This window comes from Urocitellus parryii, chromosome 2, assembly GCF_045843805.1.
Source record: "Urocitellus parryii isolate mUroPar1 chromosome 2, mUroPar1.hap1, whole genome shotgun sequence".
NCBI lineage: Eukaryota > Metazoa > Chordata > Mammalia > Rodentia > Sciuridae > Urocitellus > Urocitellus parryii.
Genome location: NC_135532.1, coordinates 187,452,133 through 187,467,802, shown reverse-complemented (window position 1 = coordinate 187,467,802; position 15,670 = coordinate 187,452,133). Strand labels below are relative to the sequence as shown.

Sequence of the window (15,670 nt, the reverse complement as noted above, 5' to 3'; positions counted from 1 at the left end):
TCCCCTCACTCTACTTGTATGCAGAGTGCTCTAGCTGCAGTGATCATATCTAGTTCCCCCAGAAACCCAAGCATTCTGGAAGACAGCAGCAGCACATGTTCCCCTCATCTCAGATGCTCCTGGGTGTCTGTCTTTTTCATGAAGCAGCTTCTGCATTAATTGTTTATTGAGTCATTCTGTAGCAACACAACTGAGAGTTGATGCCATTATTACAAAGTACCATAAACTTTTTCTTTATCATTAACTGAATTCTGACATCTCTCTCTTTCTCTTCCTCTGCCTCTCTTTTTCTCTGTCTTCTTTTAAACTGTACACTCCCCCAAGAAATTTTAAGTCCTATGTGGTTGTATGTCATGCTTCTCTTGTATCACCAGTGCTGGGTTGATAGGGAGAAAGATGAAAGCCATTCTTTCAATTTAGAACATTATTTCTGCAGCGATAAAAACAGTGGCCACAGACACATGTTTAGCATCCAAATCTCAGCCCAATAATGTTGTTTTCATAAAATATAATCAATTTTACTCTTCTACTATTATTTAATTTCTAATAAAGTCCTCATATCCCATGGTTTATCAGGAAACTTTAACTTAGAAATAGTGGAACATGGTGCTTCAGATAGGTTGACACTGAGCTATCCCTCATCCCAACATTCAAGACTATAATTTTCATCTCTTTCTTGCCACTTCTGTGTTGCCCTGGAGTCCAAGAATCTTACTGAAGCCTCTAAATGCTTCAGTCACTTAATCCATAAGTCACTAATTCAAATGTCTACAAGAGCCAAGAATTTAATTGAGAACATTGAATGCTGCTGTTGTGTATAACTGGGTGTGGTGGGAGCAAATGGAGATTTTTCTTTCTTGTAAGAGGGCTGTGGAGTGATTCTGTGCCAGTGGATAGCAATCCTAAAAGAAAAAACAAAAAATGAAACATCCATTTGTGTCTGAGAACATTGTATTGACTACCATCTATAGAGAAAGAAACCTACCCCCTCCCCAATTTAGATCTTTGGAAGATAATATCAATTACAATTAACAAGGATCTGAAATACTAGATAGAAAGAAACAACAGAGACTTAGAGTGAGATTTAAGCCTTTACAGAAAACTACAGTTCATGGAATTTTAAAAAACAAGGTAGAATGAACTGTGTTATAAAAAGATGAGAAAAGGTAAGAAAAAGAACATTGAGAAAAAGGTTCTTCAATGAAGCAATGAAAAGGGTTCTTTTTGGAGAACTATTTTGATTCCTTTAGAGTGATATACATGAAGTTTTAAAAGATCTATTTGTAACTAGATGATGAAAAAATAGTACTTTTGAGAAATTGTGGAAAAAAGACAATCATAATACACATGTATAAAAGAGCAAATATACCACTACCATGACCCCACCCTTTTGGGAATCAGAGAAATCTTTCTTAAAGGTTTTTTATATAGTTTTTTTTAAGTGTCTTGTGAATATACCTGATGGTGATATTCACTGCAGTGTGTGTGTGTGTGTGTGTGTGTGTGTGTGTGTGTGTATGAATATTAGATCTTGATATAGAAGGCTCTTCTACAAGACCTTTTTTTGGTTCATAAGTGTATGACTGGGTGAGATGTGCCTTCCTCTAAACCTTGGAATGTTACCCATCTGATATGGGGGGAAATAAAGAAAAAAAAATACTGCTATACAAAATAAGCTATACAAAAAAAAATACTGCTATACAAAATAATACAAAAGGACAAGTACTGTGTCCCACCCACATCAGGTATCTAGAGAAGTCAAATTCACAGAAACAAAAAGTAGAATGAGTTGGTCTAGAGTCAGGGGCATGGGTTGCAGGGAGAGGGACTGAGGAATTATTTGTAAAGGGCACATAGTTTCAGTTTTAGAAGATAAATAAGGCTTCAGAGACATATGGGAGTGATGTTTGAGGAACAATACAAATAAACCAAATAGTGCTGCACTGTTAAATTAAGAAAGGTTAACATGAAGAAAGATATGTCATATATACTTTAAAAATGAAAACACTACTTTAAAAATAAAACAAATATTCTGTAGACCCAATTATACATTTATAATTTAATTAAAATGATTTTAATGAATTGTTCCAATGCATTTGTTGCTAACTTTAAATTTTTAATTAATTTGCAGCAAAAATAAACAATACTCATAATTTTCTGTGTTAATGGCAATAAACAAATGTTAGGAAAATGATTCTGATCTCTAAGAGTACACAATATAATTCTTTTTTAGAATGACAACTGTTTGACAAATAATAATCCTTCGAGATAAATCTAATGACCAAAAAACAATCTGCCTTTATTTCTGAAAACAATAACTTTGACCTCAGATTCTGAAACTGACAGGGTGACTTTACTCTCTGAGCAAATATAATACAGAAAATTTTTAAGGGAAGCCTATATACCAAATACCCAGGTGATTCATTTTTTATTAAATTTTAAAGTCAAAATAACCAAATTACTCTTTGACTTAATATATTCCCTGAAACTGTTCAGAACAAAAATAACAATTATGGTGCTAAAGCATGCAACTCCAACATATTTATACCTCTTTCTAGACTTCATAGGTGTATACTTATTCATTCAAGAAATGAGTGTTAATCGTTATTTTGATACCAGAAAATAAAATCATTTGTAGGCCAAAGTTATAAAAGGATAACTTATAATTCAATCCACAATTCTAAGGCAGAATCGAAATAAGATCCTTATCAGAATATTTTCTTGGGATTGGCAGTTGTTAATTGACATTTGTTTCTACTATGTAATGCTGATTGGTGTGCAACCTTTTATAGCTAAAATAGGGATTGATGGAAAGAAAATGTATGTGTACCTCCTTAATGCAGCAGTATGAAAGCCCATAAAAGAATAATTCACAAACCCAAACACAAGGAGGGAGAGAGAAAGGGAGGAAAGTTATTTTTTTGCTTCCCTTGAGCAAACATGTAATTTCCATGATTTCTTTTTAATGACTGCGGTCTGCGGCCAGTAGGCACTGATTTATGAAAAGCTGTAAAAGATCAGGTGGAACTCTGTAGGACATCGTTTACAGCTGCATGGATTGAAACCTATCTAATTTGTCTAGTAAAAGTGTGAGCTCACGGTGCACATCACCCGGCCTATAAATTTCCCCTTCAGACCTAATGTCTGGGGCTGGGTCTAAAAAAATCGCAAGGCTCACAGCTGCTCAAAAGCCCAGATTCCCTTGGTGCGCATGAAGAGACATCACAGGCTCTTCACAGTGAGAGACAAATTCCTATCCATTGATAAACTCTCCAGATGTCCTCTCAGAGGAGGAAAGGAACCAATTTTTATTCGAAATCCCCAGAGAAATCCTGGAAGTGGAAAAATGATACTTTGCGGGGCTGGTTATTCTGAGGTCACTGGCATTAACTTAGGTCATTTTTTTGTCTTGGTTGTACTTTGATCCAAGTCATAAACAGAAAAACTCAGTTGGGGTCACTCTAATCCCTAATCCGCACGTCCTGTTCTATTTCAATTTGTTTATACTAATTTTCTCCAAACTCTTGTTGAGCCTGGCTGAAGTGTTGAGTTTAAAAATACAGACCATTTTGAGTTAAGAAGAAAACATTATGCATTTTGTTATTAGGCACACTTCATAAATATTCTGAATAAATGTCCTGGGGTTTGATTCTTTGTACCCACAAACCCATAAATAAAAAAGTATTACTATTCTTGGGACTAAGAGTAGACATTTGGTTCTGTTAATACAGCTACTGTTGACATAGAAACTGTGATGAGTGTGTGTGTGTGTGTGTGTGTGCGTGTGTGCGCGAGCGCGCAAGTGTGCCTGCTTGCCTGTGGATTTTAGTATCCTATTGTTTCATTTCTTGACATCACTTCATTATTCTTGTAAATTTTTCTAACACTTTATTTAATACTATTTCTATCAACTTCAATTACTGTTTCAATGACTTATCTAAAGAGCTTGATATTATATCTACTGTTTGCTAGTGACAAAAGCTTTTTCACTTATGGTAGCTATCCTAAAACAATCAGAGAATAGTTTGTAAGTTTTGGAACTTGGATTGAATATTTATATTTGTAATTCTTGAAGTGTTTCAGAAAATAACAAAAGATAAAAAACTTTTAACTACAAAAAAATGAATTTACTTTGACTCTTTTATAGATGAGTAATTTAGAGAATCATAGAAAATTACTCATAAATATTTCAGAAAGGAATAATTTTTTAAATGTCATATTTTATAGTTTCTTCTTGGGCAGCACTAAAGAAAAGGAGATTAATACTCTTTAAAATATTCCTGATTTTTGTCTGCTTTTTAGATAACCTCTTAAAGTTAGTTAAAACTAAATCATATCACGTAAATATAAATTATTGACTCTATAGTTAAAATTTTAAATTTATAATTTAAATACAATATAGAAGAAACTCAGTTGTCAAGATTAGTATAAAGAGAGAGAAGATAGAAAAATCCTTGACTTTCAAATCTCCTTCAGTTTACAAATGATCAGGATAGAAATAGCTATTGATCTTTATTTTTCACAGAATATGGAAATAGCAACAGAACCAAAATGCAATTTTACCATTTTTTTCCTTAAACTCCACATTAAAATCTGGGCATTTTAATATAATAATTTTAATGCATCCCCATAAATACCTAGATGTGCAGTCAGTTTACAAGTTCTCATGTGCTCTGGGCAATAGCATGCAGATTTAGAGCATGATCTAAAAATTATAATGTACCTTCCCAATTATAAAGTAGAGATTAGGCTGTGATGCATCTAGTTAAAATGCTAATAACATTTTATTACAATAATGGACACTGAAATGCCAGAAAGCAGGATAGCACATCCATTTACAAACACTAGCTATGGAATCATTGTGAGCTTATAAAAGTTATTGATTTTTCTAATGAGGGCCCTAACAATGCCAATTTGACAGGGTTGTTGCACTATTGTGTACATATTATGTGATAAACTTCTAGTTACTCAAAGTGGTAATTAATAATATCACTGCATTCCTAGTATTTGACATACAGTGGCATTTACTACATAATGTACTTTTAAAAATTTTAGAAATATAAACCATTTCATTGAGTTTGTTACCTGAAGTTGGAATAATGAACAGCTACAGAGCATGCTCAGTATAAAGCAGCATCACTGTAAGTATAGCCTACATGTGCTCCTTTAATCTACAATTGTGGAAAACCTGTATTATTTCCAACATCGCCATTTTACAGGTGAGAAAACCAAAGATAAAAAGCCTTCAGAATCACACAGGTGTCATGCCCAGGATTCATCTCAGGCTTTAGGGTTCCAGTATCAATTCAATGAACTACAGTACTTCATGGCATGTAAAAGTCAAAGAGGCCACATCATGGAATCATAGAAAGCTCAAGAGGAAACAGGGTGCATGCAATATAAACAATGTTTCACCAGAATGACACAGCATAGTGGTTAAAAGTATGGGCTCTGCTATAAAATAACATATGTGTAAATCCTGATTCTGCCTCTTTTGCCTGAAGAAACCTATATTATAATTTTTATTTTCTGCTTCCACATCTAACATAAGGTGGCTAGAATTATTGTCTAACTAATATTGTAGAGGATAAGGTCCTCCACATCTGTAATGTGCTTAGCTTAGTACTGAGCACATTAAAAAGGACTGGGGATGTGGCTCAGTGATTAAGTGTCCCTGGGTTCAATCCCCAGTACAAAAAAAAGGGGGGGAGGGAGAGAGACCAGGGGGGTTCTTAATAGCTACTTTGTGCTCACATTCTCTTCCTTAAGAGAAAAAAAAATAAACAAAGTGTGAGGTCAATTAATTGTCTACTCAATAACTGGCCTGAGTCTTATAAGTTAAAGAACAATTAAAAAGGTCACAGAAAGCTGAAAAAAAAAAAATACCCAAAGGGAGTTCACTAGCAGGCTGCTTTTCCTGGCTTTTCAGGGTTACAGATATAGTCTTCTCCATTTCCTATGTCATTTCTGCTTTTTTGATGCAACAGATCTCACAGGTGTTCATAGGTCTTGTGATCAGATCTGTCATTACATAGAACAACTCTAGAAGTCTCTCTTCTTAATGCTAATTTTATTACACAATATAAATCATAATCACAATTTATATCTATTTATATCTCTGCATATATATATAGATATAAATATATACACACATATACATATATACCATACATCATATCATATAATATTCATTTTGTGTTGTCAACTATGTATTTCATTTATTATTGCTTATCTACTGCTTTTCTACTTTTTTTTGCAATTTATCCATTATTGACATTTGTAACATTATTTATATCTGTACTGAATTTACGTTCCACTCTAGTGTTGCTTAGATTGTTCAAACACTTTTTTAAACAGCAACCTGTACGAGGTCCACAGTAAACATTCAGTGGGCAGGATTTAATATTGAAACAACTGAAACTATCAGTAAGACTAAAAGCAAAGAATTTTTTGTCTTGTGTATGCTCTAACTGTATCCTAAATCCTTTTTGTTAATGATTAAACAAATTGAATTATTAAAAAAATGTATGAGTATATTTATGCCTTTCACTGGCAAAGCTTCAGTGATTTCAAAAGCAGTCATGAGTCCAGAGGGGAGCACTTAGACAGCATGATTACACAGTCTTCTCCCAGGCTGCCAGCTTGAACAGATGAAGCCTTCATGGCAGATCAATTCCACAAATAAACAGGAACACCATGTGAGATCTGGAAGTTCCTGCTGCTGATGGTGTTAAATTTTGACACATGGCAACTCTGCTGAGTCCTGATCTCTCTCCCTTTGGTATTTTCTTTTTTCACAGGCCATCAAACCTTCTTCTGGACCAAAGCAATGTGGACATCACTACCTTCCGCACGACAGGTGACTGGCTTAATGGAGTCCGGACATCACACTGCAAGGAAATCTTCACAGGCGTGGAGTACAGTTCTTGTGACACCATAGCCAAGATTTCCACAGAGTAAGAAATATTTATTAAGAAGGATGAATGATGATGAACTTTCTACTGAACACACCTGTTTTGGATTAATGTGTTATAAACATAGCTTATACCTCTGAAGTACAAGCCCAGTGTCTCCTGTATGTACTGGGCTGGTCCCTGGACCTTCTTGTGACCTTTCTAGATTAATATGTGAGGAGGATTCTTCCTTTCATGAGTGAGCCCCAGGACAGGTGACTGCTTGGTACTCTGATGTTCATATACACCCATGAACCCAAGCTCTTATTTTAAAGTGTAGACAACGTAGCATGATGGTTTTTATATAATAATAACGTTATTTTTACATAAATAAATCCATTTTAATGTGCTATATTTCTGAGACAGCGATCATTTGGTATCAGGAATCTTTTGATATAAGAAACTCCTGGGTTTAAGCAAAGGGGATTTGTATAGAATTTAGTGAATCCAGTGAGTAATCATAAAAATTTGTCATCACTCATAAGATGTGGTAATTGGACACTTGAAAGTAAAGAGCTGAGAAAGTTCCATCCTTCATATCTACATGAATGAGGGCCAGTTTACTTCATTTCCTAACGTGACTGCATCATTTTTTTTCTTTTTGTTGCTCAGTAACTTTTCCTATTTTCTATGCACAAAGCTAACAGTGGCTTTCTCTACTCTAAGTCATACTATCATTCAACTGGCCAGGGAATAACTGTAAATTCTGAGTCCCCAGGAAAGAATCCAGGACTGGCTTACTTTCACTTGTAGATTGGAACCTTCAAAGTAATATATTTGTGGTTATTTGTCAGTTTTATTCCAAATAAGAAATATGAGATGTCCGTGGACCTGTTTCTAGTAGGTGCCCTTTCTTGAAGGCAAGATGGAGAAATGTCCCCCGAAAAAGAGGTTCATACTTGGCAGATACATCAAAAGTTGTTCAGTATGTTGCTGCTTGCACAGTCTGTTGGGAAACTATGTTCATCTTTCTTCAGTCTTCCCGTCTTTGCTTTGGTCCATTAACAAAACCCATTAGACCTCTCAAGTTTCCTCAAACTTATCTTTTCCAAATAATACTTGAATATTTAAATGTTATTGAACATATATAGATTTCTATCATCACGTTGTCAACCATTTATTTAAACAGTGACTGTGCTCAACAACAGATTAGATGTCAAAAATTAATATGTAATTTAAACATACAGGTACAAGTGCCCAAAAATTAGTGTATAATTTATGCTATGATATTTCCATCAGAAACATATAAAACCACAAAAATATCTACAGGAAGGGTTTATTACTATTGAAGAGGGGGAAATAAACTCAGAATATAAACTCATGTTAATCTATTTACCATGCTTCAGAGTTCCTGTTTAAAGTGGAAGGTAACGTTTGTTGAATATAATTCTGACCCAATCAACAATAGACTTTGAATTTCTGTATTTTGATCAGACACAGTCCCAGGATATATTCACCCGTTTGAACATTTTTATAAATTCTTATTATAGTAACATAAACAGTTAGGGTTATGATATACAAGACATCTGCTTTAGAGCACAGAAGCATAACAAAGAATAAGCACAGAGTTGAATATTTGCACACCATTGCCAGATTTTCAAAGGCAAAGTTATGCAAATGTTTATTATAAAAAAATACCAACACTCAGAGCTTTTAGATAATGAAACACTATATTGAAGTGGATGAGGCAGAACACTGTTAATAAGATTAACTGCTAGTTCGTAATTTACATAGAGTCAGCATTATAAGCTGTGGCTGTGGTAAGAAAGCTATTTGCTCAAAAAAGATGCAATGGCAGCATTTGTTATACTTCTAAGTGAGTGACATACTTATGTCAACAGTACAGTGTTGGACGTTAAACTCTTTTTGGCTGTGTAGAATATTTCCCTTCATTGCTACTTGTGTTTGAACAATCTACAAATAAATGTTCAAGCTGAAAGCTGACTTTTCTGGAAAGACTAGGCTCTTGTGGGTTTCTTCTTCATACTGAGCAGATGTCTCAGATTTTTCTGTTAGAATAGTGTTAGATTCCCATGTATTTCCCTGAAACTCCTCAAAAGGAATTGTTTTCTTCCTTAAGTCACCACAATGTTGTGTTCCTCATGCTCCTATTTTATATTACAAAAATGAGTATTTGTGAAAGTTCTTTATACACTGATAATTGAGGTAAATCTAATCAGGCAACATTTTCACCTTAAATCCTATAAATAAAAAATTTAATGAGATATTCTTTCCTTTTGTAGCCTTGGACTTAAAGTTGGAACTTGATTACTTCAATCTCTGTTTTCTTTGGGCCATACAGACTCAATTCTGAAATGCTTCTGAAACTTCCCAAAATGACTCCCTTGAACAAATAACTCTAGAGATTTTCCTAAAGAGTTTCCTAAGATGAATATTGCATTTCTTTTGCTTTTTTCCCATTTAGATGATGAAATCATGGAGAAAGGTCAATGGAGTTTTGCCCTCCAAGAAATATTTATATATTCTAATTAATTTAGGGATTTCATTAAAATGCAAATTACTCATCTACCTTTCAAATAAAGCTCAAAATGTATGCAGTTTTATTCAATAAACATATTTTAAGGTATTATTTCATAGTGTTAAATGAATTTAGGAAGGTCAAAATGAGCAAGGAAGAGAGAAAAGGAAAGGGAGAGGGACAACGAGCTGTGGAAAACTAAAAGAGAATCAAGTGTTGGAATGAAGACCAGATAAATTACTCTCTGCCCTTACTCTGCACCCTATAATGCCATTTTCTTAAGTGTGGTCCCCTGTCCCTTTGTCTCTGAAGTTCCAGATAACAAATTAGCCTCTGGTCTCAGTCTTTATCTGCTTCACAGTCTTCAACTTTTTCATCCTTCTTCTGAATAGGATCACACAAAAGAGGAGAGCCCACATGGCATGTTATTGAGACGTCTGGTTAGCTAGGTATTCAGGATGATTTTGGACATGGCAGAATGGAGGGTAGAAAATATATTATAGCAAGCAACAGAAACAGTAGAGGGTACAAGAAAATCAACAAAGGGATGACTAAAAGGGATAGTTTATTTAATTATATTTTTCAAGGTCTAATACACTCTTCTTTTTTTAATAGTGCTGGGGATAAAACCTGGGGCCTCAGGTATGACAGGCAAGCACTCTATCACTGAGCCACATCCCTTTGTCAAGACCCAATATAATCTTTTGCATTAAACATTAAAAAATATAGATCTGTTTGCTGATTGTGGGTTTCTGGACAGAATCTTAGAGTCTTATGCAGACAATTTCCCGAGGAGCATGTTTGAGAGATGTATCTGTGAAGAAGTGGTGAAGTCAGTTTCAAATTAAACTGTAAACTCTCTGCATCAGATTTTTTTCCCCACTACTTGAAGATGAATATTGTAGTTTAGAAGGGAAGATTAGGACCAAGCATCATGACATGTATTATAAGTCACCATGCTCAAATTTTCCAGGGTTCAGATTATTAGCATGGTATATTTCAATATTTTTCTGCTTTCCATATTGTCATTTATTCTTTAATAAAGAAAACCAATCAGAAAGAAAGGCTATCAGTTTGCTACATGGTAATAAAGCCTTTGGGATAAAATAAGAAAGAACAGAGTGTAGGATGTGCAGACACAAGTGCAGGGAGAATTTATAATATGTCTTAAGAGGGGCAAGAAAGTCCTTATTAGAGGCTGAGATTTGAATAAAGACCTCAAAGATATGTTTATATGAAAAAAATATTGGGGCAGGAATAAATAGTTCATAATATACACATTTAGCTAAGTCTTTTATTCCTTAAATGAAATTCCTTATGTTTTGTAGACTTTTAGTGCCCAATTTCTAAATTAAAACTTTAAAATTTAATAGAGATGTGCTTGTTATTTATTTTATTTCAAAACGATTGTATAAAGAGATTTTTCCAGATATCTATAGCTGTACACACTAAAAGGCTAAAAGAACAGCAATTTTATCATGCATCCCAGCATCGTGGGTGTGAATTTGGACAGAGGCTAGGTGGGTTATTTTAAGTGCTCTCACTTTGGTGTTGATGTCAGCATTTAGCAGATGAATGAATTGATCTTGTCTGGGGAAATGGAGGCTGAATTCAGATGTCTGCCTTTGTTTACAAGAGTATACAGCAGGCCTCTGTAATGACTGTAGGTCAAGTGTTTGTACATGGCCTCTCTTGTGCCCTGGTCTCAGGATAGTCAGACTTACATGGCAGCTCTGTAGCCATGAGAATTTTTGCAGAGTTAAAAAGTGTAGGAGGGGCTGGAGATGTGGCTCAAGTGGTAACTCGCTTGCCTGGCATGCTCAGGGCCCTGGGTTTGATCCTCAGCACCACATAAAAATAAAGATGTCCACCGAAAACTGAAAAATAAATACTAAAAAATTCTCTCTCTCTCTCTCTCTCTCTCTCTCTCTCTCTCTTAAAAAAAAAAAAAGTGGAGGACTTCAATTTCTTAAGACCAAAGTACAAATACCGATACAATTTCACTTCTGACTTCTAACCTGTGATAGATAAAGCAGTCCCAGAGGTGGCCCTCATTTAGGCAAGGTGCATAAAACCCCAGAAAGCATGTGTGACTTTCTGTATTAGTTGGGCTTATACATTAAAAAAAAAAATAGTTGGGCTGCAATTACAAATTATCATGCTGGCTTGAACAACAGAAACTCATTCTCTAATAATTCTGGAGGCAGAAATCTGAAATCAAAATATCAGCAAGAATACATGAGATCCAAAGTCTCTAGGGGAGAATCCTTCCTTGGTCTTTCAGCTTCACCTGAATTCTGATGGTCTTGCTTTGTTGAAATATAACTCTAATCTCTGTCTCCAATTTTATATAACTTTCCTTTCTCTGTCATTGTGTCCTTTTTAAAAAATCTCTTATAGGAAAACTCTCCCTGGATTAAGTATTCATGTTAGTCCTGTAAGATATCATTTTGATCCTTGTTTCAATTACATCTACAAAGAGCCTACTTCCAAATAAGGTCACAGTGTCAAGTTCCGAGTTGACAGAAATTTTATGAAAACACCATTTAACTCACCACACTGTCTATATTCTACCACAAGATACAGATAAAATAGTCAAGACATAACACAGGATGAGATAAAATCAGAAATTTAGGTTCAAAGTACTAGGATATATAATTGTGTGAGTTATACTAATTAAAAATCTCCTGTTTATATATACTATCCAAGAAATCATGATTCTCATCAGATTTTTTTTTTTTTACAGAGACATGAAAAAGGTTGGTGTTACTGTGGTTGGGCCACAGAAGAAGATCATCAGTAGCATTAAAGCTCTAGAAACTCAATCCAAGAATGGTCCAGTTCCAGTGTGAAGAACTTCTGAAGAAGCCCATGGAAGATGTGACATCACTCTATAGACATATGATAATGCTGGAGATGCCAGTGGAAGTTCTTTGTCCAATAAGACACTCATATATGAGTACAAATGCCTTAAAATGGAATTGAAAAACTCTTTATTTTCCCCTATCATTTAGTGAATGGGTGGGTGGGTATATTTTGATTTGATAATTGCTTTTTTGAATATTAGTTGATAGATTACATTTAAATTCTTCAGTACAAAATGGTGAAGAACTAGCATAGAGCCATTGATCATAAACTGACTATCACAAAAGCAAAACAAGTAAAATAACAAAATGGACATGATGGCTTCATTTATGAATAGCCACAAAAGAAAAGACTTGTGATATTTTTTTACACAGAAGAAATCTGTAACAGGTATTTTGTTTCTTTAAAAACAAGCAAAATAGAGGAGTTTATACCTCAAACTATCTGGCCATATTTACTACCTTATCATCGTATTATTCTCTTTTATCTGTTGAAAGCATATAGAGAAGAATTTTGTAGTTGTTTTAAGTACTATACATTTTAATTGTTAGTATCCTTAAGTGTATCATGTAAAAATGTGTCTTAATTTTTGAAAAAAAGTATGTATTTATTTTCTTTTGAATTGTCTTTATTGTTTTATATTTATGCCTTGATGATTTAATTTGGATTTGTTACAGCCAAGTGCCAAATGCTCTCTCAAACTGTCAGCAGTAGAAAACTTGTTTAACAAGACACAGAGAATGAAGGGTTTCTTTTCAGATATTCTGAGCCATCCACTCATATCTATTAAAAAAAAATGTAACACTTGTCCTGTTCATTCGGTAACCAAATTTCTCACTGTCTGAATTATCCCATTCATTTTTGTCTCTCCATTTATTATAAACCATATGCTCCTAATTTAGTACATACTGTCTTGCATGTAATAGAATTTTAACCAGACATTCCTTTCCTGCTCTGATGCTCAGAAGCCATCAGCTCCTTCCATTCATGAAGGAGCCATGTTAGAGCTCAGAGAATAGCTACACTGGAAAGACCGGAAATGCTATTTAGATTGTTGCTTTAATTGACAACATAGCCGAATGGCCAATGCATGAATGAAAAAATCGCTTACTGACTTTGAAAAGTCACTTAGTATCTTTGCTTAAATTTGATGGAATTGATGATAATTAAACTGCACATCTGTATCACTGAGGTTTAAACCAATTAATTAAACATTGTTATCATCAATATCATATAATTATCTTTAACCGTCTTCCATTCAGTACACCTATTGTAATTTTGGTGTATAAAAATAGAAGCCTTGAACTTCTTTGCATTTATTGAACATACCACTTTTGAAATAGCTAGCCATCTAGCAAATGCCTCAAAAATATATAGGCATTGAAGAATTGTCTCATTTTAGGGATTTAGCTGTTACATGAAGGCCACCAATGAGCATGTTCATTAAGATTCAAAAGGATGTACCTGGTGAAAATCTAGCTACCAATATATTCTTATGCAACATTTTAGATCTACCTATACTCTTTCTAATGCTGATATGATAATGTCATGGATATAAGGAATGCGTAGGTCATGAGAATAGAATGGATGAAACAATGCTACAACATTTATGATTGTATGCAAAATGGGACACTAAAGGAATAGAAATTCCAATAACAGATCAAAATTCACAAGTAATAATCTATTGTAGATATAGTGTAATAACGCTTAGATTGTGTTTTTTAAAATGTCAGACTGTTTTCCAAATTTTGACAACATTCTTTTATAGTCAAATCATGCTATTAGAATTTTATATTGGATATGTAAGAGCATGAACTTTTTAAAAAGGCATATGCAATTATAAAATTAATCAAACATTTCAGGTAAGCCTGCTAGAAGCAGAAGGAAAAAATTCTTCTAATTAAGTATTTTGTTTTGGAATATTAGACTGAGATTCAAATCTGACTTCAATCTCATTTTTTCCCAGAGTAGCATTTAATTTTTTAGACACTATTCCGGGTATACTCAACAAAATCTGTGCATTTCATAAAGTAGTAGAAATTGAGGATTGTTGTATCTATTGCACTTATTTTGGCTGTGTTTTTTTATTTGCAAGTAGAGGTTGTATATACAACCTTTTCATTTTTTTTAATATTCTTCATGATTACTTTTCATTTTTTTCAGTATTTTTCTACCTGACTTCTTATAAATTTACTTTACATAATTCTTACCTGTACATATGTAAACATAGCAGTGTATGATTCTTAACTGTGGAGTAGAGGTACTAAGAATACTCATGGCCATCTCTTTGTACAGGAATTGCATTGACTTTCAATAAACATGAAGCCACAAGTCCTTCACAATGTCATGTACCATATTATCTGTTTTGTATCTTAAATTTGATTTATACATATTATTTATTTCTGGTAAAACACACAGTTTATGCTGTACTAGGTATCTATTAAGCCATGTACAAATGTGATATGGTTAGCAATATGTGTTTACTTTAACCTTGTCTTTTCAAAACATTGCTCATTTAGTTTGTGCTGTGCAATGTAGATGGCCTCTTACTAATGTAAAATGATTTGTAGTGGAAACATTTATATTTTTATAATAAACATAATGAAAATATTTTTACAGATTGGAATACAGAATTGGTCTTTGAAGCTTTTTTAAAAATTACAAAAGTATGGCCGTTTTAAACAGTAATATAATGAAATTTATACAAGTTACAAAGAATGTGCTTCTCTTTTTTTCCCCTTCCATTAGTAAGGAAGGATTTATATGATGTAATCCACTTTTTGTGCCAATCTCATTATCAGTAAGCTAGTAAAAAAATCAGTAAATATGATTTATAATTAATAAATACAGCTATATCGGGCAATGCTCTTTTGATTACTTACTAAAAAAATTATCTTAAGGAAACAAGAAAATGCTTAGTTCATGTCATCATCTCCCAAATTGTACAGGTGCAGTTGTAACCAGAAATTAAAAAACAATCATTAGGATTATTCTCTCACTCTGCATCTTCTTCTTTTAACCGTGTTTTTCTCCAAACTGGGTTAATTTGCAAGCTATATCTTACATGATATAGTTAATATAATTGCACTCTAGTTAATATAATTCTATATTTCAGTTCCTGTGAAATAATTTCTGTTACTTAATTATTCTAACAGAATACTGAGGTCTTCCTTGGGTCACAACCCCAACCTGGATCAGTTCAGGTAGGGAAATAATTTACTCAGAATGGTAGGTACTCAGTACTGTGCTGGTCCTTGCAGATAGTGGATGGGCTTATATGGATGTGAGACTCTACAGGGTTTAAAGGTTTCAAAGTTGTTCTTATCCAAAAAAAGAATATTGTCTATGAAAAAAATTAATGAATTCTCCATGG

At 33.7% G+C, this 15,670-nt stretch overlaps 1 protein-coding gene across 2 annotated transcripts in view; it reads left to right on the top strand.

Annotated features, from left to right (window-relative positions):
* The window catches only part of Epha3 (EPH receptor A3), a 342,530-nt gene extending 330,092 nt beyond the window's left edge, over nt 1-12,438 (top strand). For both annotated transcript variants that reach the window (XM_026393990.2, XM_026393989.2), the window contains exons 16-17: nt 6,801-6,956; nt 12,179-12,438. In XM_026393990.2, the coding sequence (XP_026249775.2) occupies nt 6,801-6,956; nt 12,179-12,284 (262 nt within the window). In that variant the 3' untranslated portion in view covers nt 12,285-12,438. The remainder of the gene's footprint in view (nt 1-6,800; nt 6,957-12,178) is intronic.
* The last annotated feature ends 3,232 nt before the right edge of the window (nt 12,439-15,670 follow it).